This window comes from Lolium perenne, chromosome 4 (genome assembly GCF_019359855.2).
Source record: "Lolium perenne isolate Kyuss_39 chromosome 4, Kyuss_2.0, whole genome shotgun sequence".
NCBI lineage: Eukaryota > Viridiplantae > Streptophyta > Magnoliopsida > Poales > Poaceae > Lolium > Lolium perenne.
Window position 1 is genome coordinate 157,620,515 of NC_067247.2, and position 18,106 is coordinate 157,638,620.

At 48.6% G+C, this 18,106-nt stretch overlaps 1 protein-coding gene and 1 long non-coding RNA gene across 2 annotated transcripts; both read right to left on the reverse strand.

Moving 5' to 3' along the window:
- Positions 1 to 4: 4 nt before the first annotated feature.
- LOC127347330 (uncharacterized) lies at positions 5 to 12,166 on the reverse strand. Its single transcript, XR_011742939.1, has 3 exons — positions 12,096 to 12,166; positions 8,993 to 9,075; positions 5 to 775 (listed from the first exon to the last, which is right to left on the reverse strand). It is a non-coding gene; the product is annotated as an uncharacterized lncRNA (long non-coding RNA).
- On the reverse strand, positions 769 to 8,874 carry LOC139830083 (protein NODULATION SIGNALING PATHWAY 2-like). Its single transcript, XM_071818863.1, has 3 exons — positions 6,674 to 8,874; positions 6,319 to 6,322; positions 769 to 1,135 (listed from the first exon to the last, which is right to left on the reverse strand). The coding sequence occupies exons 1-3, from the start codon at positions 8,013 to 8,015 to the stop codon at positions 1,075 to 1,077; spliced, it is 1,407 nt and encodes a 468-aa protein (XP_071674964.1). The 5' UTR covers positions 8,016 to 8,874; the 3' UTR covers positions 769 to 1,074.
- Positions 12,167 to 18,106: the final 5,940 nt, after the last annotated feature.

The window sequence follows — 18,106 nt, forward strand, 5'->3', positions numbered from 1 at the left end:
GAGGTGAGCAGTACCTAAGCTAGCAACTTGCTCTTCTCTGCATATTACTACAGTTTTACTTCCAGCAGCCGGTACCTTCTGCAAATATGATCACAAGTTTCTCCATGCCACCTCATCCACATCCAAACTGAAATAAACAGCAGATACGTAGTTTCCTGAAACTGCCTTGCAGTTTACTGCAAATTCGATAGATCATCTCGTGGTAATACAAATTTGAATGCCGTATCTTTGAGCCAGGAATGAGATAAACCTGACAAGATAACCTGCGACTGCAGAAACTAGAACCTTCATGCTGACCTGAGATGAGAATTAACTCTCTGGGAGAGATGATCAAATGTAAGTTAATTCGCAAAGAGTGACAGAATTTCAGAGGTGACATAACGGGGTTAAGGCTGCAGTCTGCCAGAAACACATGACACTGGAATAGTGACTGAAAGCAGTTCACACAGTTGAACACTCCTAAACCATACAACTATTTAATCTAGTTTTCTTACTTTACCTTTTCATAAAAATAACAGCAAAAAACATTTTTGTGGCTTGTAAACTTTAGGAATTCTCCAATTGATCCTAACTCCACAAATGGAGCAAATACAATAGCCCAACCACTATTATGTTTCCAAGGGTGTCACTTTCAGGCTATTTTGATGTTTCTCTATTTTGTGCAGATGGGGAAAATAGTATGTTAGATGCTGCAAATAAAGTAATGACACCATGCTCTTCATGAAACTTCTGCATCAGCCGGCCTCTCTGTCTTCCTATTTGCACAGGTTGACACCTGGTTTCATTAGAGGAAAACAAACATCAAGATAAATCTATAGAACTTTTGCAGTAAAATCCAGACATCTGATATGATCGACAAGAAAGAAAAAATCATTAGTCTTCTGTCTACTGGACTCCATCTGTCACTGTAAGTTTGCTTAAGAGTATATGAGAAGCTGACAAGAACAGCAAGAAATAAGAACTGGGATAGAAACCACATAAGCTGGATCACCACCCAAATAATTTTTCCTCAAAACTCATCACTACAAACTCTTACAACAAAAACTAAGAAGAACATCAGAAGCCCTCTTCTTTTCAGATTGGAGCCCAAACAGACACGGAGGTCAACGGCCTGGACTTCCAGCACAACGCAAGTCTACCCTTTTAAACATAAGGCCCACGGCCCGGCTTTATATATAAAGCCCTCACGGCAAAGTCAAACGATACAATGACAAGTCTGAGACCGATCCCACCAACATCCACACTGTTACACGACCGGACACACGCCACTAAGGCACACCATACAAGGAAAAGCAAAGATCACTGGGACGCCTGGAATGTCGCCGACGTCCTCGTCCTCGCATGTAGCCGCCTAAGCTCCCCCAGCGCCTCGTCCAGTAGGCCCCGGTCCCGCTGTCTGACCAGCACCCTCCAGCTCTGCATGTGTAAAGACATCAAGAACAGAGCATCAGCCGAATGAGCAATGACCTTCCCCTCTAGAGCTAGCTTGTTGCGTGTATTCCAAAGCGTCCAACCTAGCGCCGCAAAGGCATACCAAGCTAACCTACGTAAGGGTCCCGACAGGCCTTGCACTAAGGCGATGAAATCTCCGACCCCTGTCGGATTCCAATTGCATGAGAGGAGTTCCCTAACTCCTGCCCATAAGAACTTCGCGAGGTGGCAATTGAAGAAGATATGGTCGCAATCCTCCAAGACTCCACACATCGCACAACTCCCGTCAGAGGGACCATGCCTCTTGGCCACCTGTTCCGCGGACGGAAGCCTCCCCCTAATGAGTTGCCAGAGGAACACTCTAATCTTCGGGGGAACCCTAGTAGCCCAGACCTCCTTGAAGAATGTAACCGTCGCCCCTTGCGACAAGCGGAGGTAGAGAGAGTGGGAGGAGAAAATCCCGGAAGGCTCCAGGGCCCAAGAGACCTGGTCCTCCCCCATGGAGTACGGATGAAGATCAAAAATCCTGCAAAGATTTCCCCATTCCACCATCTCTGCCGTGCCGAAGGTACGCCGAAACCTGATGTGCCACCCTCCATCCGCCCTGACCGCGGCCACCGTGGCGAAGTGGTTATCGCAACAGGCGAATAGGCGAGGGAAAGACAGGTGTAAGGGGGCCCTCCCCGTCCACCAGTCTAACCAAAAATACGTCCGCCTCCCATCGCGAACGAGGTGCTTAGCCCCGAGCTTGAAGTACCATTTGAGCTTCTGTAATGTATTCCAGAACTGGGACCCTTTAGTTGGGACCAGGGGGGAGAACAAGTCATTATTGCCCAGGTACTTGGCTCGGATGAGGTCTGCCCAAAGACCTTCCGCGTTATGATAGAGCTTCCAAATCCACCCTACCAAAAGCGCAATGTTCATGTTCTTGGTGTTGAGGATTCCCAACCCACCGTATTCCTTAGGTCTACAAACAGTAGCCCAGTCCACCATATGATACTTGCGCTTGTCACCAACTCCTTCCCAAAAGAATCGGCCACGAGTGGTGTTCATCGCCCCATGCGTCGAATCATAAAGAAGGTAAAGGCCCATGGCAAACATCGGTAAGCTGGAGAGACAAGAATTTGTCAGCTCTAGCCTTCCCGCCGATGTCAGGTAGAGGCCCTGCCAGGGGTCGACCCTATGTCCCACCTTCTCTGTCAGGAAGAACCAGTCTGCTACCGTCAGCCTCCTGTCGCTCATCGGGAGACCAAGATAGCGGAAAGGGAAACTCCCTAGCTTGCAGTTCAGAGCCGCTGCCACTCTGCATTGCTCCTCCTTTGAGACCCCTGTCACAATGGCTTCGCTTTTGTCGAAGTTAATCTTGAGCCCCGACATATTCTCGAAGCAGAGTAGGATAAACTTCAAATTCGCAATCCCCAACTGCGAAGGTTCGATCATAATCATCGTGTCGTCCGCGTACTGCAGATGGGTCACCCCTCCAGGGATGAGATGCGGCACCACTCCCTGGATGTGCCCCGCCTCCTTGGCCCTCGAAAGAATAGCCGCCAACGAATCCGCCATGAAGTCAAATAATATAGGCGAAAGAGGGTCCCCCTGACGAACGCCCCTTGCATTTCGAAAGTAAGGGCCAATCTCCCCGTTGACATTCACCGCGGTTTGTCCCCCCGTGACCAGTTGCATCAAGCGATGCACCACCGTCCCTGAGAATCCCTTTCTCAGGAGGACCTCCCTCAGGAAGTCCCAGTTGACCCTATCATAAGCCTTCTCGAAGTCCAGCTTAAGAAGAATGGCCTTAAGTTTCTTGACTCTCAACTCGTGAGAGATCTCATGTAGGGCCAGCACACCCTCGTGCAGGCACCTACCCTTAATGAACGCAGTCTGGTTCCTGTCGATCGTCCTATTCGCTAACGGTCCGAGCCTAATCGCGTATGCCTTAGCTATGAACTTGAAAATGACGTTGATAAGAGCTATGGGCCGAAACTGCTTAATGTCGTCGGCCCCTTTCACCTTCGGTATAAGGGAGATAATACCGTAGTTTAACCGAGCGATGTCCACCCTCCCTAGGGCAAAATCATTGAGAATCTGAAGGATAGGTCCTTTAAGTGTTCCCCAGAACCTCTTAAAGAACACAACCGGCAAGCCGTCCGGTCCCGGAGCTGAGTCCTGTTTCATCGAGTGGAGAACCTCGTCTAGTTCTTCAGGCGTGAAAGTAATTTCTAGGGCTAAGTTTTCGTCATGAGAGATCTTGGCCGCCTCATCCCAGAGGTCAGAGCCAAGTGAAAACATCCGCTGTTCTCCCTCAGCCCCCATCAGCCCCGAGTAGAAGTTATAGATATGGTCCATCAAACCCTTTTGATCATCTATCTCCGTATCGTCTACCCTAAGACGCGGAATCATGCACTTCCTCCTTCTCCCATTAGCTATCGCATGAAAGTAGGCAGTGCAGGCATCCCCTTTGAGGGTCCATTGGAGACGGCTCCGTTGTCTCCAGTACTCCTCCTCAACCTCATCCAAGTGGACAAGTTGGTCCTCAAGGTGGTAGCGGAGGGCCCATCCCTCCTCATCCAGCCCTGCGGAGTCCGCGATCGAGTCTAACTCTCCCACCTTGCGCAAGAGCTCCGCCCGGAAGTCCCTCTTCTCCTTTCCGAGGTTAGCCCCCCACCCCTTGAGGAACTGGCGTAAGCTCCTGGAGATACACTGCCAGAGGTCGATGCTGCAGCGATGGGGCCCCTTCCCCTGGATGCAAAACTCAATCTTGCCCCTAATAAGCTCGTCGAACCCGGCGACGCGGAACCACCACGTCTGAAAGAAGAACCGTGGTGGTCGCATGAGCCCGCACTCCCCACTATCCAGCAATAGGGGGTTGTGGTCGGACCCTATCCTGGTAACCGCCGAGAGTGAGCAAAGCGGAAACATTGTCTCCCACGACGGTGAGACAAACACCCTGTCGAGCACCGAGCGGATAGGGTCCAATTGGTTGTTGGTCCAGGTGAATCTAGCCCCTGCTCGATTCAATTCCCTTAAGGACATAGCCGCTATGGCATCATTAAAGCGTCTAATCCTCGACCAGCAAACCACCTCGTTGCTCTTGTCCTGTCTCCTTCTGATGAGGTTGAAGTCACCACCCACCACCAAAGGTAGATGGCAGTTGGCCACCTCCCCCTCCAACTCATCTAGGAACTCCCCAGTCCTAGAATGGTCAGCTGGGCCGTAGACGAGCACAAAGCACCACTTAGCTTTGTTACTGCGTTGATAGATATCCGCGCTAATGAAGAATTTCCCTTTCCTCCACACGCCAACTTCAAAGCATTCGTCCCTAAAACCCAGCAGCATTCCCCCTGAATGACCATCCGCTGGTACCCAGTTCCAGGCGAACTGGCCCCCGCACTCCAGACTCCTAAGCTCCCCTGAGGTGAAATCCGGTCTAATGGTCTCCTGTAGGCCAAGAATATCCACCCTTTCCTGCCTCATATACGATCTGAGTTGAGAGCGGCGCCCTAGCCGCCCAAAGCCCCTGAGGTTGTAGATAAGCGACCTCATTTGGACCCCTTCCGCTTGGTCTGTCCCTTACGGACAGTCAACACGGGCCTGCACGACTGAGTACATTTTCGCCTGGGTCGTCCAACGCGCCCGGCCACCTCGGGTGTGTCGACGCCCTGATTTTCCACGCCGGGTGCCCCTGCACACGTAGCCTCCCCTGTGGCCACCGCCGAGGAGATGTCCGGGGCGGATGTCCCTTCACCCGCATCACCGGACCCCTCAGCCGCCTTGGCTGCAGCCTCCGCCCGCCTGGCAGCCTCTTCCGCCTCGAGGCGGTGTCTCGTTTCCGCCAAAGCCGCTTGTACGGCCTCCTTGGCCCTAATCAATGACAGTGCCTCCCCAGGCACCCCGGTCTTCGGATGGAAAATCAAACAGCTATCCCTAACTACTGAGGACAGATGAGAATCAGGGAGAACGTCGAGAATTGAGAAGTCCGTACCTTTGGCCTTGTCCTTGACGGTCTCCAGATTCTTCTCCGCAGCTAGCCGCTGCGCCTTTTCCAGCGTCGTGGCCCCCGCAACAGCGCCCCCGTTTCTGCCGCTCTTACGAACGGCCGCCACCACCGCCTTCTTCTTGCGCGCGTAAGGGATCGCGAGCGATCTCTTCCCCTGCACCAGCGGAGCATCCACCATGGCCTCGCGCACCAGATCCTGCTTCGAGGCCGGAGTGTGCTCCCCCTCCCTGCGAGACCCGTCTTCCTCCTCCGAGTCAGTCACCACCCAGTCCTCCGTGTCAGCCTCCGGCTCCCTCGCCGGCGAGCCCATCCTCACAATCTTGGAAGGAGGACCTCCCATGGCTGGGCTCTCCGCCACCCAGGATGCAATCGGGTCAGTGACCTGTGAGTCCGTCTCCATGGACACCAGCGAACCCTCCGTGGCCTCCAGCACCCCACGGCCCAATGCCATGACTGGCACCTTATCAGCCACCGGCCCCACTGGCAGCGGTGTATCCAACCCCATAGCGAGACCCATGTTGGTCCCATACTGGTCAATGGGCTGGACCAACCCGTCCAGCGATCCTCCCTGGACCCTGGACGCAGGGGGCGCGCTCTGCGAAACCACCTTCCGAGCCCCAGCTTGGCCCGAGCCCTTCCCGGTACCCGGCACCGTGTCCTTGCCCTTCTCCTTCTCCTGCTGAGTGGACTTCTTCCTGTGCTTGTTCCATTCGCCATCAGAGGACAGCTCATCCGAGTCCACATCCTCGTGATCCCGCCGAGGAGGAGGTGGCGGACCACCATTGCTCCCACCAGCACCCCCACGCGGCTCCGCCTCCGTCTGCAGTGTCACAGTGTAACCCTCACCATTCACAAACACCTGAATCGACCCCTTCATGCGGTCCGGGAACCTCCCTTGGAACCGCATGCGAATGGGCTCCCTGTCATGCTTGAGGATCGAAAGCTCATCCACATCAATAGGCCTCCCCACCATGACAAACGCAGCCATGAGCCGCTCCTTGGTCATCAGGTCCTCCGGTACCCCTGACAGGCGGACCCAAGTCGACGGCAGCACCAGGCTCGGCTTGGGAGCAAGGAAAGCCTCCCTGATCTCCGTCTCCTTCTCGGACAGTGGCAGAAAGAGTCTCCCGCTCGCAGTAGCCAAGCGGAGAGTCGCGCGCGAAGGAAAGACTACCGTAAACTCAAATTCTGACTGCTTGGTCACCTGCCAATCCCAAAGATCATCTACCAGCAGCTCAAGTCTACCCTTCTCGAGCACAACCCCAAATCCCCTATTGAACAACCCAACCAGCATCCTTGCCTGAGCAACATTACAACCACTCAGCTCACAAGCCCCGTACCTTTCCAAAACCCCAGGAGTACTGGCCTCAACCGTCACAGACCCATACTGCCCCACGAAGTCCTGTATCCGTGGCCCCACCATCTCCCTCTCCACGAGTCTCATGCACACCCCCTGGTTACCACCACCGAAACAGCTACCCAGTGACTCAAACACCGTGGTGAAATGGTGCAATGCCTCGAAAAAGAAGTCGACAAAGGAGGCGTTACATACAGAGGCCTCCTTTCCAATTCTAACCAGCTCCTCTTCTACGATGACCACTAACTTAGGCCGTAATATTTTAACACAGGCAGGTAGGAGTGCCTGTAACTTGCTCATGGATTTGTAAGGCATGCTTGTTGTGTCACACGAGAATATTACTGGGCCTTTACAGCTCTTGGAGAAGGCATGCAGGTCTTCATCACTGTGTATACAGAAAGAGCTGTACTGGAAGGGAAGGTTCAAGGAGTGCGCGAACTCCGAGAGCCTCCTTGCAGATTCATGGTGAATGTCGCCTCTATAGTCAGCATCTGTTGTGACCACCGTGAGGTGGAATGATATGCCACCATGACGGGCAAGATCTGACATGAATGATGGCCACTGGATGCCCTCACCAATGTTCAGGTCGACGACGTGCACATCTGTGTCTCCCTTGGTGGCGTCCAGAATAGCCTGATTGGCAGTGAAGTGTGCAAACTTGGCGAACGGCGACAGCTCTTGTATAATCTGTTGTGCTGACATTCTATCAGATGGCAGTGGCTCAGGCAGGGAGCACCTGACGCTTGCACTGGAGATCCGGGACCGCAGACCTTGGGCAAAGTGGTCGGCCAGGCGGTCAAAAGAGCTGGCAGAGGCATTGTCAGGGATGCCAGGGAGAAGGCCATCAAGCCTTGAGAACACTGCCGAGGCAAGTGCTGAATCTCCCGCCTCAACCGCCTCTGCACCGGTGAGGAGGAGATCAGTTAAACTGTTCTCCTCCATGAGCTCCTCTTGGATGGCCGCCAAGTTGCCACTCTCTTGGCCCAGAATCCTCTCATCACAATCGAGGAACACACCAACATCAGAAGCATCTTGATGATGCCAACCTCCAACATAATCTTGGTCCATAGTATCCAAGAACTCATTGTCCTGTTGCTGGTCAGTGGAATGATCAACCTGGATGGTGGCATTCTCATGGAGAGCTACTTGAGGAGACCATGGGAAAAAGCTATTCTCTTCATGTGTGGGAAAGGAGAGAAGAGGGGAACAAGGATAAGACATGGTCTCCATTTTAGTTGCTATCTATGATAAGGATTGCATTGCTTCGTGTGCTTCACACTGTGTCTTATATACACACCATGAGGAGACGGAGGGACAAGAGATTAGCAGTGGAGGAAAGAGAATGTGTGGGTCCTGCCTTTTTTTTAAAAATGGTGTGAGTCCTGCCTTCATGGCCTAGGCACGCTAAACTGTTCTGATCTTGGAGCCTAATACAACATGGATCAAACTAGAGGTGATTGGCTCTTGTTTAGCTCTCCACCAACTTCACAGCATACATACATACCCCCCAAAATATCAATATAAAATTAAGAAATAAAAGCCTACGTCTGCAGTTCGTCATTTTGCTGGCATGACCGAATGAAGCTGAAGGAACTGAGAATACACTGATGGCATATTCCAAGAATGGTTTTTGCTACGTGGCAGCATCTAGTCAATTATTGGACTATGTGCCGTTGCTACTTCAAAGTTCCGATGGCCTGCACTCAAGTGCCAATGGCAATGCAGAAAGGCGAAAAAATGCAGCCCTCATAAGTTTAATCTTAGTTTTTGTGCTCAAGAAATGGTCTCCTATTACTATATATCTCTTTACAAAATGAAAGTACTACTTCATTCAGTCTGATCTAAAATAAATTTTAAATTTTAATACTTCAACTCTATTTATGACCCTCCCGCAAAAGACTAATATTTATGGTCATTGACCAGCACAAACCAAGTCAATTTTGGCATGCTAATGTGTGTCCAAAATTTTAGTGGTGTAAAAAATTCATGAACCAACTTGCTTCCAGACTCTGATTCTTTATTTGACACCAATCAGATATCCATACAGCCCCTTGGTGTAGGTTTGATACAAAGTATTATAGATTCTCATGGGGTTTTTTTGTATTCCTTCAGTTCATCAAAAGATCGGGCGAAGGCCCCGGAGTGAAACTGAAAGAGGACAAAACTGCTTGTCTCAAGGAGTAGAGCTGTTGCAAAGTGGAACTTACAGAGCACAAACGTGGGCCATGCAGATTTCTTGGTTCCAGGCTGCCTCTTTCTACTAATCTGAACATTTCTCCTGCCTTCGTACCTGGCAATTCCAAAATGATCATTTCCAGATACCAGCAACAGCAGGAGATTTTTGATGGAGTCCAAGTCTCCAACGATGCACATACAGCTTTGCACTGACTACTTCAGAACTTCGGATACAAGTGTACAAATGGTGTGTTCTGGTAAGCTTTCTGCATTGTGCTATTCTTTTTCTCGAGAGAGTATGGATGATTCACTGAGGTAAATAAATATTTGTCCTGCGGAAAGCTAAGATGTGTTTATTATTACAGGACAAGGCTGGTGCCATCTGAACATTGTCAAGAGCAACATTTTGTATTCACTCAGTACAGTCACGGAACGTTGTCATGCACAACTAGAACAAGTGGACATCAGAGTACAGCTGCAAGAGTGTAGACATTGTAAAGTAAAATGTGTAATTACTTTTAAAAAAGATCTTGCCTTTTCATCACAATTAGCAGTATTACTGCCTTCAAAGCTGGATATATCAAAGATAATAAAAACATGTTTTAACAGAAGGATGGAGAATTCACTAATCTAAATCATTAGAGCATTTAAGTACCATATGCCCCCACCCGACCCCAACAAGGTTTTGTCATAGAGGGCTCCAACTAACTCCTTAGAGTTGAGACTGACAGGAATGGCTGTATGGTCCATATTGTCAGCCATCGGCGGGAAAGGTTACCATGCTCAGGAAACATACTCTCTAACATGACATCAAATGAGTTAAGGACGGCAGGTGGATACTTAATTATCATGATAATCATAGTTGGTGAGCACTGTGACTGGAGAAGGAAAAAAACCATTAGCTGAATAGTTTAAATCATATTATATCATAATACATTGACGGAATCAGTATTTTCCTAAAGATATAGTAGCATACTGATTTTCTTTCTCTTGAACTATTCTTGGGTAGACAACCTGAATATTCAATGATCGTACTGAAAACAGAGAGCTTCTCAAAAGGCATTTGTCAGCATTTCACGAATGCAATGCAGCCTAACTTCCCTCAAATAAGTGAAGGGGGAACAGTGGACAAAAATCAATGAGAATTCCACCAGCCAAACGACTATGAGGTTCGGTGGTTGAGAGGGGCATCTCACAGCAATGACTAAAGACAAGAGCAGCAATAGCCTGTTATTTGTTCTGTAGCATCAGCTTGGTGGTCTCCTAATCCCCGACTAGTTAGCAGGTCACTTAAAGTATCATCCATTGTTTATCAATGCATGTTTCCTAATAATAGCATAAGACAAACACTATAATACTGAGATGAATGACAAAGGGAAGTACAAATGAAGACACACTAACACTGTATATTATCTGTTCGTTTTTCTGAATGAAAGGCAGGCAGAAGGTTACAATGCTCACTTATGCAAGTATGTAAAAGTAAACTGGTTTGCCTCTGTAGATGTGCACTGTCCTCCTCCGAAGAGCATCTAGTACAAGAACCTAGGCTCCCTTCTAGGTAAGAGGAAAATTCAGATTAGCACGCACTAATATGCTATTTTCTGTTGTGCTGCATCACTTGCTAGCCTATCAACTCACTACGAAGTGTACCATTCTGGTTCAGTCGGAACAATTTTCCAAGTGGTGAAAAATATTACAGCATGACCCATTGACCCCATCAATGACAGAATGCGGTACAAACCTATACTTGTGCAATATGCCTTATCCTCAAGATAGGATCCCAAACCAAAATACAAGACAAAATCTCTCTTTTAGGTAAAGTTCATTTTGAGGCTTGTGTACATTAAGTAAAATTCACTTTCAACTGAGGTCAATATACCACATAGACCATCAAAAATTTATGTCTGAGTAAGCTAGCAATACATCACAGCCCAAGGGCGGCAATGCATGGTCAACTGATTTCTCTTTCAGCAGACTGAGACATTACTGGTATATGACCCTAGCTAGACGGCCAAAAATACTCAAAAATATGCAACAGATATTCAACTTTCAAATGGGAAGATAACAGCCAACTACATAAAACTTGTTGTGATCATCTGCATAATCTAAGCTGCCTGACTATGGAAAATAAAAGAACTGATAAGTTGCGGCAAGTGGGTATCCATACCTGTTAAACAAGCTTATGAAGCTAAGGTCCAAGCCATACTCAAAAGTCAAAAAAAAAACTCCAGATAAACTATGTGATTAGCTTCAGTTAGTGTGACTCACGACTCAGACCAAGAAACAATATTAGGGAACCTACATCATGTGGGGGCCCATTCTGGAGCAAGCTTACCCAAATTTTGCAGTACATTCGGTGTTTGCATCGAATAAAACCGATATCATGGCAATATACTTGCCGTATTCCTTTACCACCACCTCATCAGCATAACAAAATGCTGATAGAAGGACAAAACCGACGGACGCAAAGTTATAAGTCCATGATGCTAATAACATGTTCCCCTTGAACTCTTAAATATGCAGACTCTGAGAACCAAAAATAAGAGATGTGTCAGGAGACGCTTTCTAGGCCTAGTGCATCACCACGTATGTGAACAGAACCCCATGCACAATAACACCGCCGCGGTGGGTGCATCGTGCGGCCTTCCTGCCATGATTATTCTAAAATGACTCAAATAAGTCACTCTAGCCAGAAGTAAACAGAATTACATGATTGTCACATGCTAAATACCATAGTTTACTTGACCCAAAGTCCTAACATGCCAACGCTTATAAGCACGGGAACCGCTAGAACCCAAATTCAGACGTAGTGCATCTCAGACGCGTCAGCATACAATGTGAAGAGAATCCCAAATGTGCAATAGTCTATGCCACGGGGTCTTGTGTGCGTGAAATTGGCACGATTTGCACGGAGAATGGCGCGCCGATACGAGCAGTGCACCAGGGATCTCTGCATCTTCCATGTGCGCCACCATGATGGCGCCATGTGATGGTGACACGAGCCTCCCCGCGGAGGATGGTTCGTACGCGTGCGTCAGCGGGAGCAGGGAGATCAGGGGTGAGGTAGGAATGGCTGGTGGTCGGCTGACTCGGCGCCTCGTCGGAGGGACGCGCGCGGGGTTGGATGGGGATTACCTCGGCCGATTCCGCTGCTCCGGCTCCGGCTCCGGTTTCGGCTTCAGCGCCTCCACGGAGGACGGAGACGGAGTGACAGACGGGGTCACACGGACGAGTAGGGGCGCCTTTGGCTCCCATCGGCCCAGCTTTTTTTCGGCCCCTTTGGTTACGTGGCCCCGTGTTCTTGCACGAACCGTTTCTCAAAATATCCTCGGATCAAGCTCTGGAGGAACTCCGATTCGGCTGTTTCTAGCGAACCACCCCTGTTTTCGCGGAACTGGAGAACGACGCGTCCTCACAGAGCCACTGCGGAAGATGACGGGAGCTCGCACGGGACGACGAAATCTCGGCGGGATGAATTCGGTCACCGCGCTTGAATTTTCGCCACCGTATATATAGGGGCGGCTCTCTCACCGGCAAATCCAAATCCCCAATTTCCCCCCATTTCAAGCGCATTCACCGTTCCCGATCTAGCGACATGGCCGGCTCGACTTCACCCGCACGGTCGACGAGGCTTGCGGCGGCGATGGCGGCTGTGGCGGCGGCTACTGGCCGCGGATGGTCGTCTTCTTCCTCCGCGTCTATGACTTCGGTTGTGGTAAGCTTCTGCAAACCCTAGCCTTAGATCTAGATCTTTTGGGTACACATGGGGGGTCTGAACGAATCCATTGTAGGGCATTCCTTCATCGCCGGTCGAGGTTGTGGAGGTTATCCAGGTTGCATCTGACTCTACGACGGGGACCGTTGTCGTCGTTGACTCTTCCACTGGGACGGTGGTGTTGCCTTCATCTTCGCCAGGGTCCCCTGCTTCCCCGACCTCGGTGCTGCGTGTGGCTTCTTTGACTGTAAGACCGCTCTTACTTATCTCGTTGTTCATTGATGTGGTAGTGGTAGTTCATTGATGTGGTACTGCTTAAGTATGTGGATGTGGATGTGGTACTGGTAGTGGTGATAGTTCATTGATCTGCTAGTGCTTAAGGATGTTGATGTGGTACTGGTAGTTCATTGATCTGCTAGTGTTTGTCATGTAGGCGATCATACCTTTGGGCTCTCCTGATCTGTCTGCGCCTAATGTGAATGCGCAACCATGTTTGATTGCAGGCAAACCAGTCATGGTTTGGAAACCTGGGCTATCAGAGTTTGTGCTGAACCGGTTGGTTCAGCTTGTCCGTAGCAGCGTCTACTTCAACATGGATTCAAGGAGCAGCAGATGAAGAAGGTAGCCGCGGATGTTCTTGCATTCGCTGGCGTACATGTCACCACTCTTCAGCTATACAGCCACATCAGAAACTGGAGGACGAAGTGGAGCGTCATTATGAAGATGAAATCCGATCGCATTCTGGACTGGAGCGAAGATGGTTGCTGCTTCTACGGCGATGATGAAGAGACGGCGGACGAGTACATCCAGGTACGAAGCCTCATTGAGTCCGTGCATAGATCTTAAAGTATATATGTGAATGTCGTCGCACTAATAGTTGTTCCTTGTGGATTGCAGCGCTACCGGAAGCACCGTCAGTACTTCGGCACCCCGATCACGAACAACGCTCAGATGAAGATGATCTTCACGCCCCAGTTTGTGTGCAAGGCGCAGCTGTTCCAGCCTAACTTGCTGGTCAGGGCTATCGACTTCATTGCAGACAACGAAGTAGAGCATGTCAAGTACCGTAAGCTACAGCCATCGGAGAGGAGGAGCTGGCTTAGGACCTGGCTCTGCAACCAGTTTTATGCTTAGTGCTTCTGCTTCCTTCGTCATGATCTGTTGATTCTGGGAGGTGATCTTGTATCCCTCCACTAGTTAGGACTAGCTACAACCTGATCCCCGACCTGTAATGATGAACTTGTTCGAGATGGTATATACTAACCCCTCGTGTGATGAACCTGTGATGCATCCCGAAGTAGTTGCTTCGCTCGTGATGCATCACCCACTAAGTAGTTGATGTGTATTACCAGCACCTTTTGTGATGAACTGAATATGATGTGTGTTGTTATTCAGTACTAGGTAACCTCACCACTCTAAGTGAAGGGGTTACCACAACACTCAACTATCTGCAACCAAACAGGTTGTGGGATGCACGAGCAGGGAAGAAAGTACTTTAAGCGGTCAACCAAACAATGGGGCGCGGCTTCCCTCTTCGTCGCAGAAAAGGCCTTCCAGGCTACCAAACGGCCCGCCTTTCATGGCCCATGGCCCGTTCGCGATGCGCAGGGAGGCCCATCTCGCTGGTGCAGTGGTGCAAGAAATCAATGCAGGCTACGAAGCGCGCCCTAGACGAACACGCATCGGGCGTCGGCCTGTTTTTTCTTTTCTTTCTAATACTGGTTATGCGTCGGCGGGCTGAGGCAGGCAGGCCAGGATGGGCCGCCGTGTACGTGCGGCTTTGCTACATTGACACATTGTCTAGGTACACTTTTTGCGTCACATGGGATGGCCACCAGAGAAGATGAAGACATGATGGCAACCAACCTCACCGACGATGGGGACGACACGGCGATATCACTGGAAATGGTGAGGAATAAAACTTAGGGTTAGGATACGGGTTAGACTGTGGGTGGGGTGCGAAAGGGTTCGGTTGAGTCGGATGTCGTGGCGGTAGTGGACCAGCAGTGAGAGGCGGATCAAGGAGTGTTCTCAAGGCTTGTCTAGCATGTTAAGGTAGAGATTAGCAATGGTCATGTGCGTCGTGTTCCGAGGGCTGGCCGCATGCACGGATTTGGGCTCTACATGGCAAGCAAATGAAAGGGTCGTGACGACATTCAGCCCTCAATGCAAAATAGGCTAATCTCACGCCACGACAAGTGGGCATGCGGCAAGAGGAGGGGGGGTGTGGGCTATTTTGGCCCTAGAAATTTGAATTTTGAACATTGGAGGGCTAGAATTGTCTAAAATTTGCAAATATTTTTTCTATTAATAGGTTGCACACCCCCACCCCTCATTTCGCACACAGTTTGATCCCTTCCTTCCCTCTATATGACTCTACCCCCACTCCCACCACATCCCTTCCCGTTATATGATTCTACCCTCACTCCCACCCCCTCCCTTCCCGCTACATGATTATAGGGTTGAAATACCTAAAGATGTCGATCTACACAGTTTTTCTCCTCTCACCAACAATACACAACCTTCTCATACACATTCCACTAGTGCCACAACTATACTAGTGTCAATAATGCCTCCACCAACGTTGTTAAGGTTTCGTCACCAAATCTCACATGTCATGTGTGGTCTGAGTTAGATTAAAACCCATAGGAGGAGGAGGATGGTGTTCAGAGGTGAAGGGATTTATGCAAACGGTATGAGAATGTATTGACCGGGGAGTTCGATAAAGGAACCAAACACCTAAGGAGGCACATCGTGGCCCACATCAAGGGAGAGATGGCGGCGATAAAGACGACCCTCCATTAGACCCCCAAAGCTTTGTTTCGTAATTTTGATTATGATCGGGAAGCTCTTTTGTCATCCAATTTCTGCTAATGATTTACCAATATATTTTGGTGAGCCTCTCTCACTTTCGCCGAATATACTCAATTGCTAATAATCCTAAATTTGTTCCGGTTCTTAGGAAAAATTACAACTAGGGATATGAAAGAGTTATACAAAACTAGTATTAAGAAAATAAAAGAAAAAATACTACATGAAATTTTTATTTAACATTTGATATCTGCAGTGACTTGGCTAAGGACTACATTAATGTGGTTTCGCATTATGTTGACAAAAAGTGGCAACTAGAAAAAAATCGCATGATTCAAATTAATTGACATATCACATTTTGGTCTCACCGACCAGATTTTTGAAATATTACAGATAAATTCATGTGTAGTATGCATTTGCATTTATTTTGGATTCTAGGGCTAAACATGACTGGTTTGATAGTGTTCTCTCGCTCTTAAGAGACAACCTATTATAATAATTCTTCCTTCTTCCCCAACCCTAGATCCAGTCAGCCGCTACCCACTTCCTCCCTCCCACCTCCCCCCCCCCCCCCCCCCACACACCACCACCACCACCTCGTCTCCATCAGAGGCGACGAAAGAGGTGGGACTCTTGTGGCGTGCTGCTCTCCGTCATGCAAGCCCGCGACCAGGGCTGCTGCGACAGAGCTCCATGGCGTGGCTAGTTGAATTGATAGAGATGGTAAGCTCGAGAGGGGTGAATAGGTTCTATAATTTTTTTACAAAATCTCTTGCAATTTTAGGCTTTGCGGAATAGTAAGTGTGCCTCATGCAAACTAGGTGAGGCAAACTATATGATGATATAAGGTACTTCAAACACGGAGGCTATCACAAATGTAAACAACACAAGTAAAAAGATCGGTTAGGAATAACCGAAACACGCGGAGACGAAGATGTATTCCTGTGTTCCCTACCTTGTGAGGAAGGTACGTCACATTGAGGAGGTGTGAGATCCCACGACGATTTCCCAACACCACGAAGGCTCACATTCTTCTTTGGATCCAATCCCACGAAGAAATAGCTCACTCACTTACGGTAGACTTTAAGGTAGTCTCCAAACCCTCACAATCTTCTTCCTGGAGCAAATCCACAACTAGGATGCTTACGAGTGACCCTAGCCGCCTAGGGTTTTCCATAAACCCAAGATTAATAACCTTGCTCGATGAAATCAAGGGGGAAAAAGTTTGGCTCGGTGGGATCGTACATCGAAACCTCGTCTTACTTTTTACCAAAGGGATTTGGCTTTGGTTGCGTATACGTAGAATGGGAGATCCACAAGAAATGGTGTTTCAATAATGATGTGAGAGAGAGCACAAGGACAGTATGAATTGTTGAAATAACCTTCTCAAACTGGAAGAAGGTGTATTTATAGCTATGGGGAAAAACTAGTCGTTTTGGAAAATTCACAACAAATCGGTCTAGCAGAAAGTCGGCATCACCGAAGCTCTCGCCGGACCAACTAGTGACCATAACGGCAGGGTTGTCCTGCTGCTGAAATGGCAGGCCAAAGCGTTGGGCATCCTGCCAAACCAAACATGCGACACAACCGGTGATCTGGCTCATGCGCTGATCCATTCCGGTGGGTCGGGCAGCGTCAGCACCTGCGCCAACCCAACCGGCTGGCTACGGAACTTAGCCGAAAGGCATCCACTATGGTGGTTCGGAAGGCACCCGTGTGGCATCCAGCACCTAGCCGGTCATTCTTGCGGTGGAACCGGCACTACCGGGTTTGGTCGCCGTTTTTTCTAAGAACCTTCAAACTTCCCTTTTCTCCTCCGAACTTTCTTTCCTATCTTTTGTGTGATTGTATATGGGTGATAGGATGTGTTTAGGCCGCAGAAAATATTCCAGGTCATCGAGACCACCCCTCTTAATAGCGTGGTGTTTTCTATGACTCAAACATAAATAAAGAGGAAAAGAAATTAAAAGAGTGGCACTTCTCTTGAATATCAATTGGGGGGTCTTGGGGGGTCTCTAACCATCTTCCATCATCACTTGTGAATTAAAACATGTGATATCACTTAGACATAACATTAGTTCACACTAGCTAGGATGTCACCATTAGCCAAAATAACGGATAAGGTAAAATACCCTTTCAATCTCGGAGGTGGCGTTTTGGCTCATAGGAGCAAATGCTCCCATTATACAAAATAATTAAAAAATAATTTTAAAAATGTCAAAAAAATCTGACATAAATTTTTTGGAGTACATCATGACATTCTTTGTTAGTGCACAAGTTTTTATGGAGAAACAACATTTTATGTGGCGTGTACAAAAAAGACAAAAAAATGTCATGTACGTAGTCATGTTATAGCATCAAAATTTGTCTTTTTTACAGGAGCCACAAATTTTTTTAGTTTCTTTTGAAAACTTGTGCACGAACATAAAATGTGTAAATGTACATGAAAAAATTTACTTTAAAATTTTTTGACACTTCAAAATGTAGATTCACATAGTGGGAGTAAATGCTCCTATGAGCCAAAGTGAATATCCCTTCAATCTCCCCCTTTTTGGTTAACGATGACAAACCGAGATAGAATCTCAAAAGATATTATGGTAAGCTTAGAGAATTTGTTTCC

Coding starts and splice junctions, on each gene's coding strand:
- LOC139830083 (XM_071818863.1), bottom strand. CDS start 8,015: ATGGAGACCATGTCTTATCCTTGTTCCCCTCTTCTCTCCTTTCCCACA.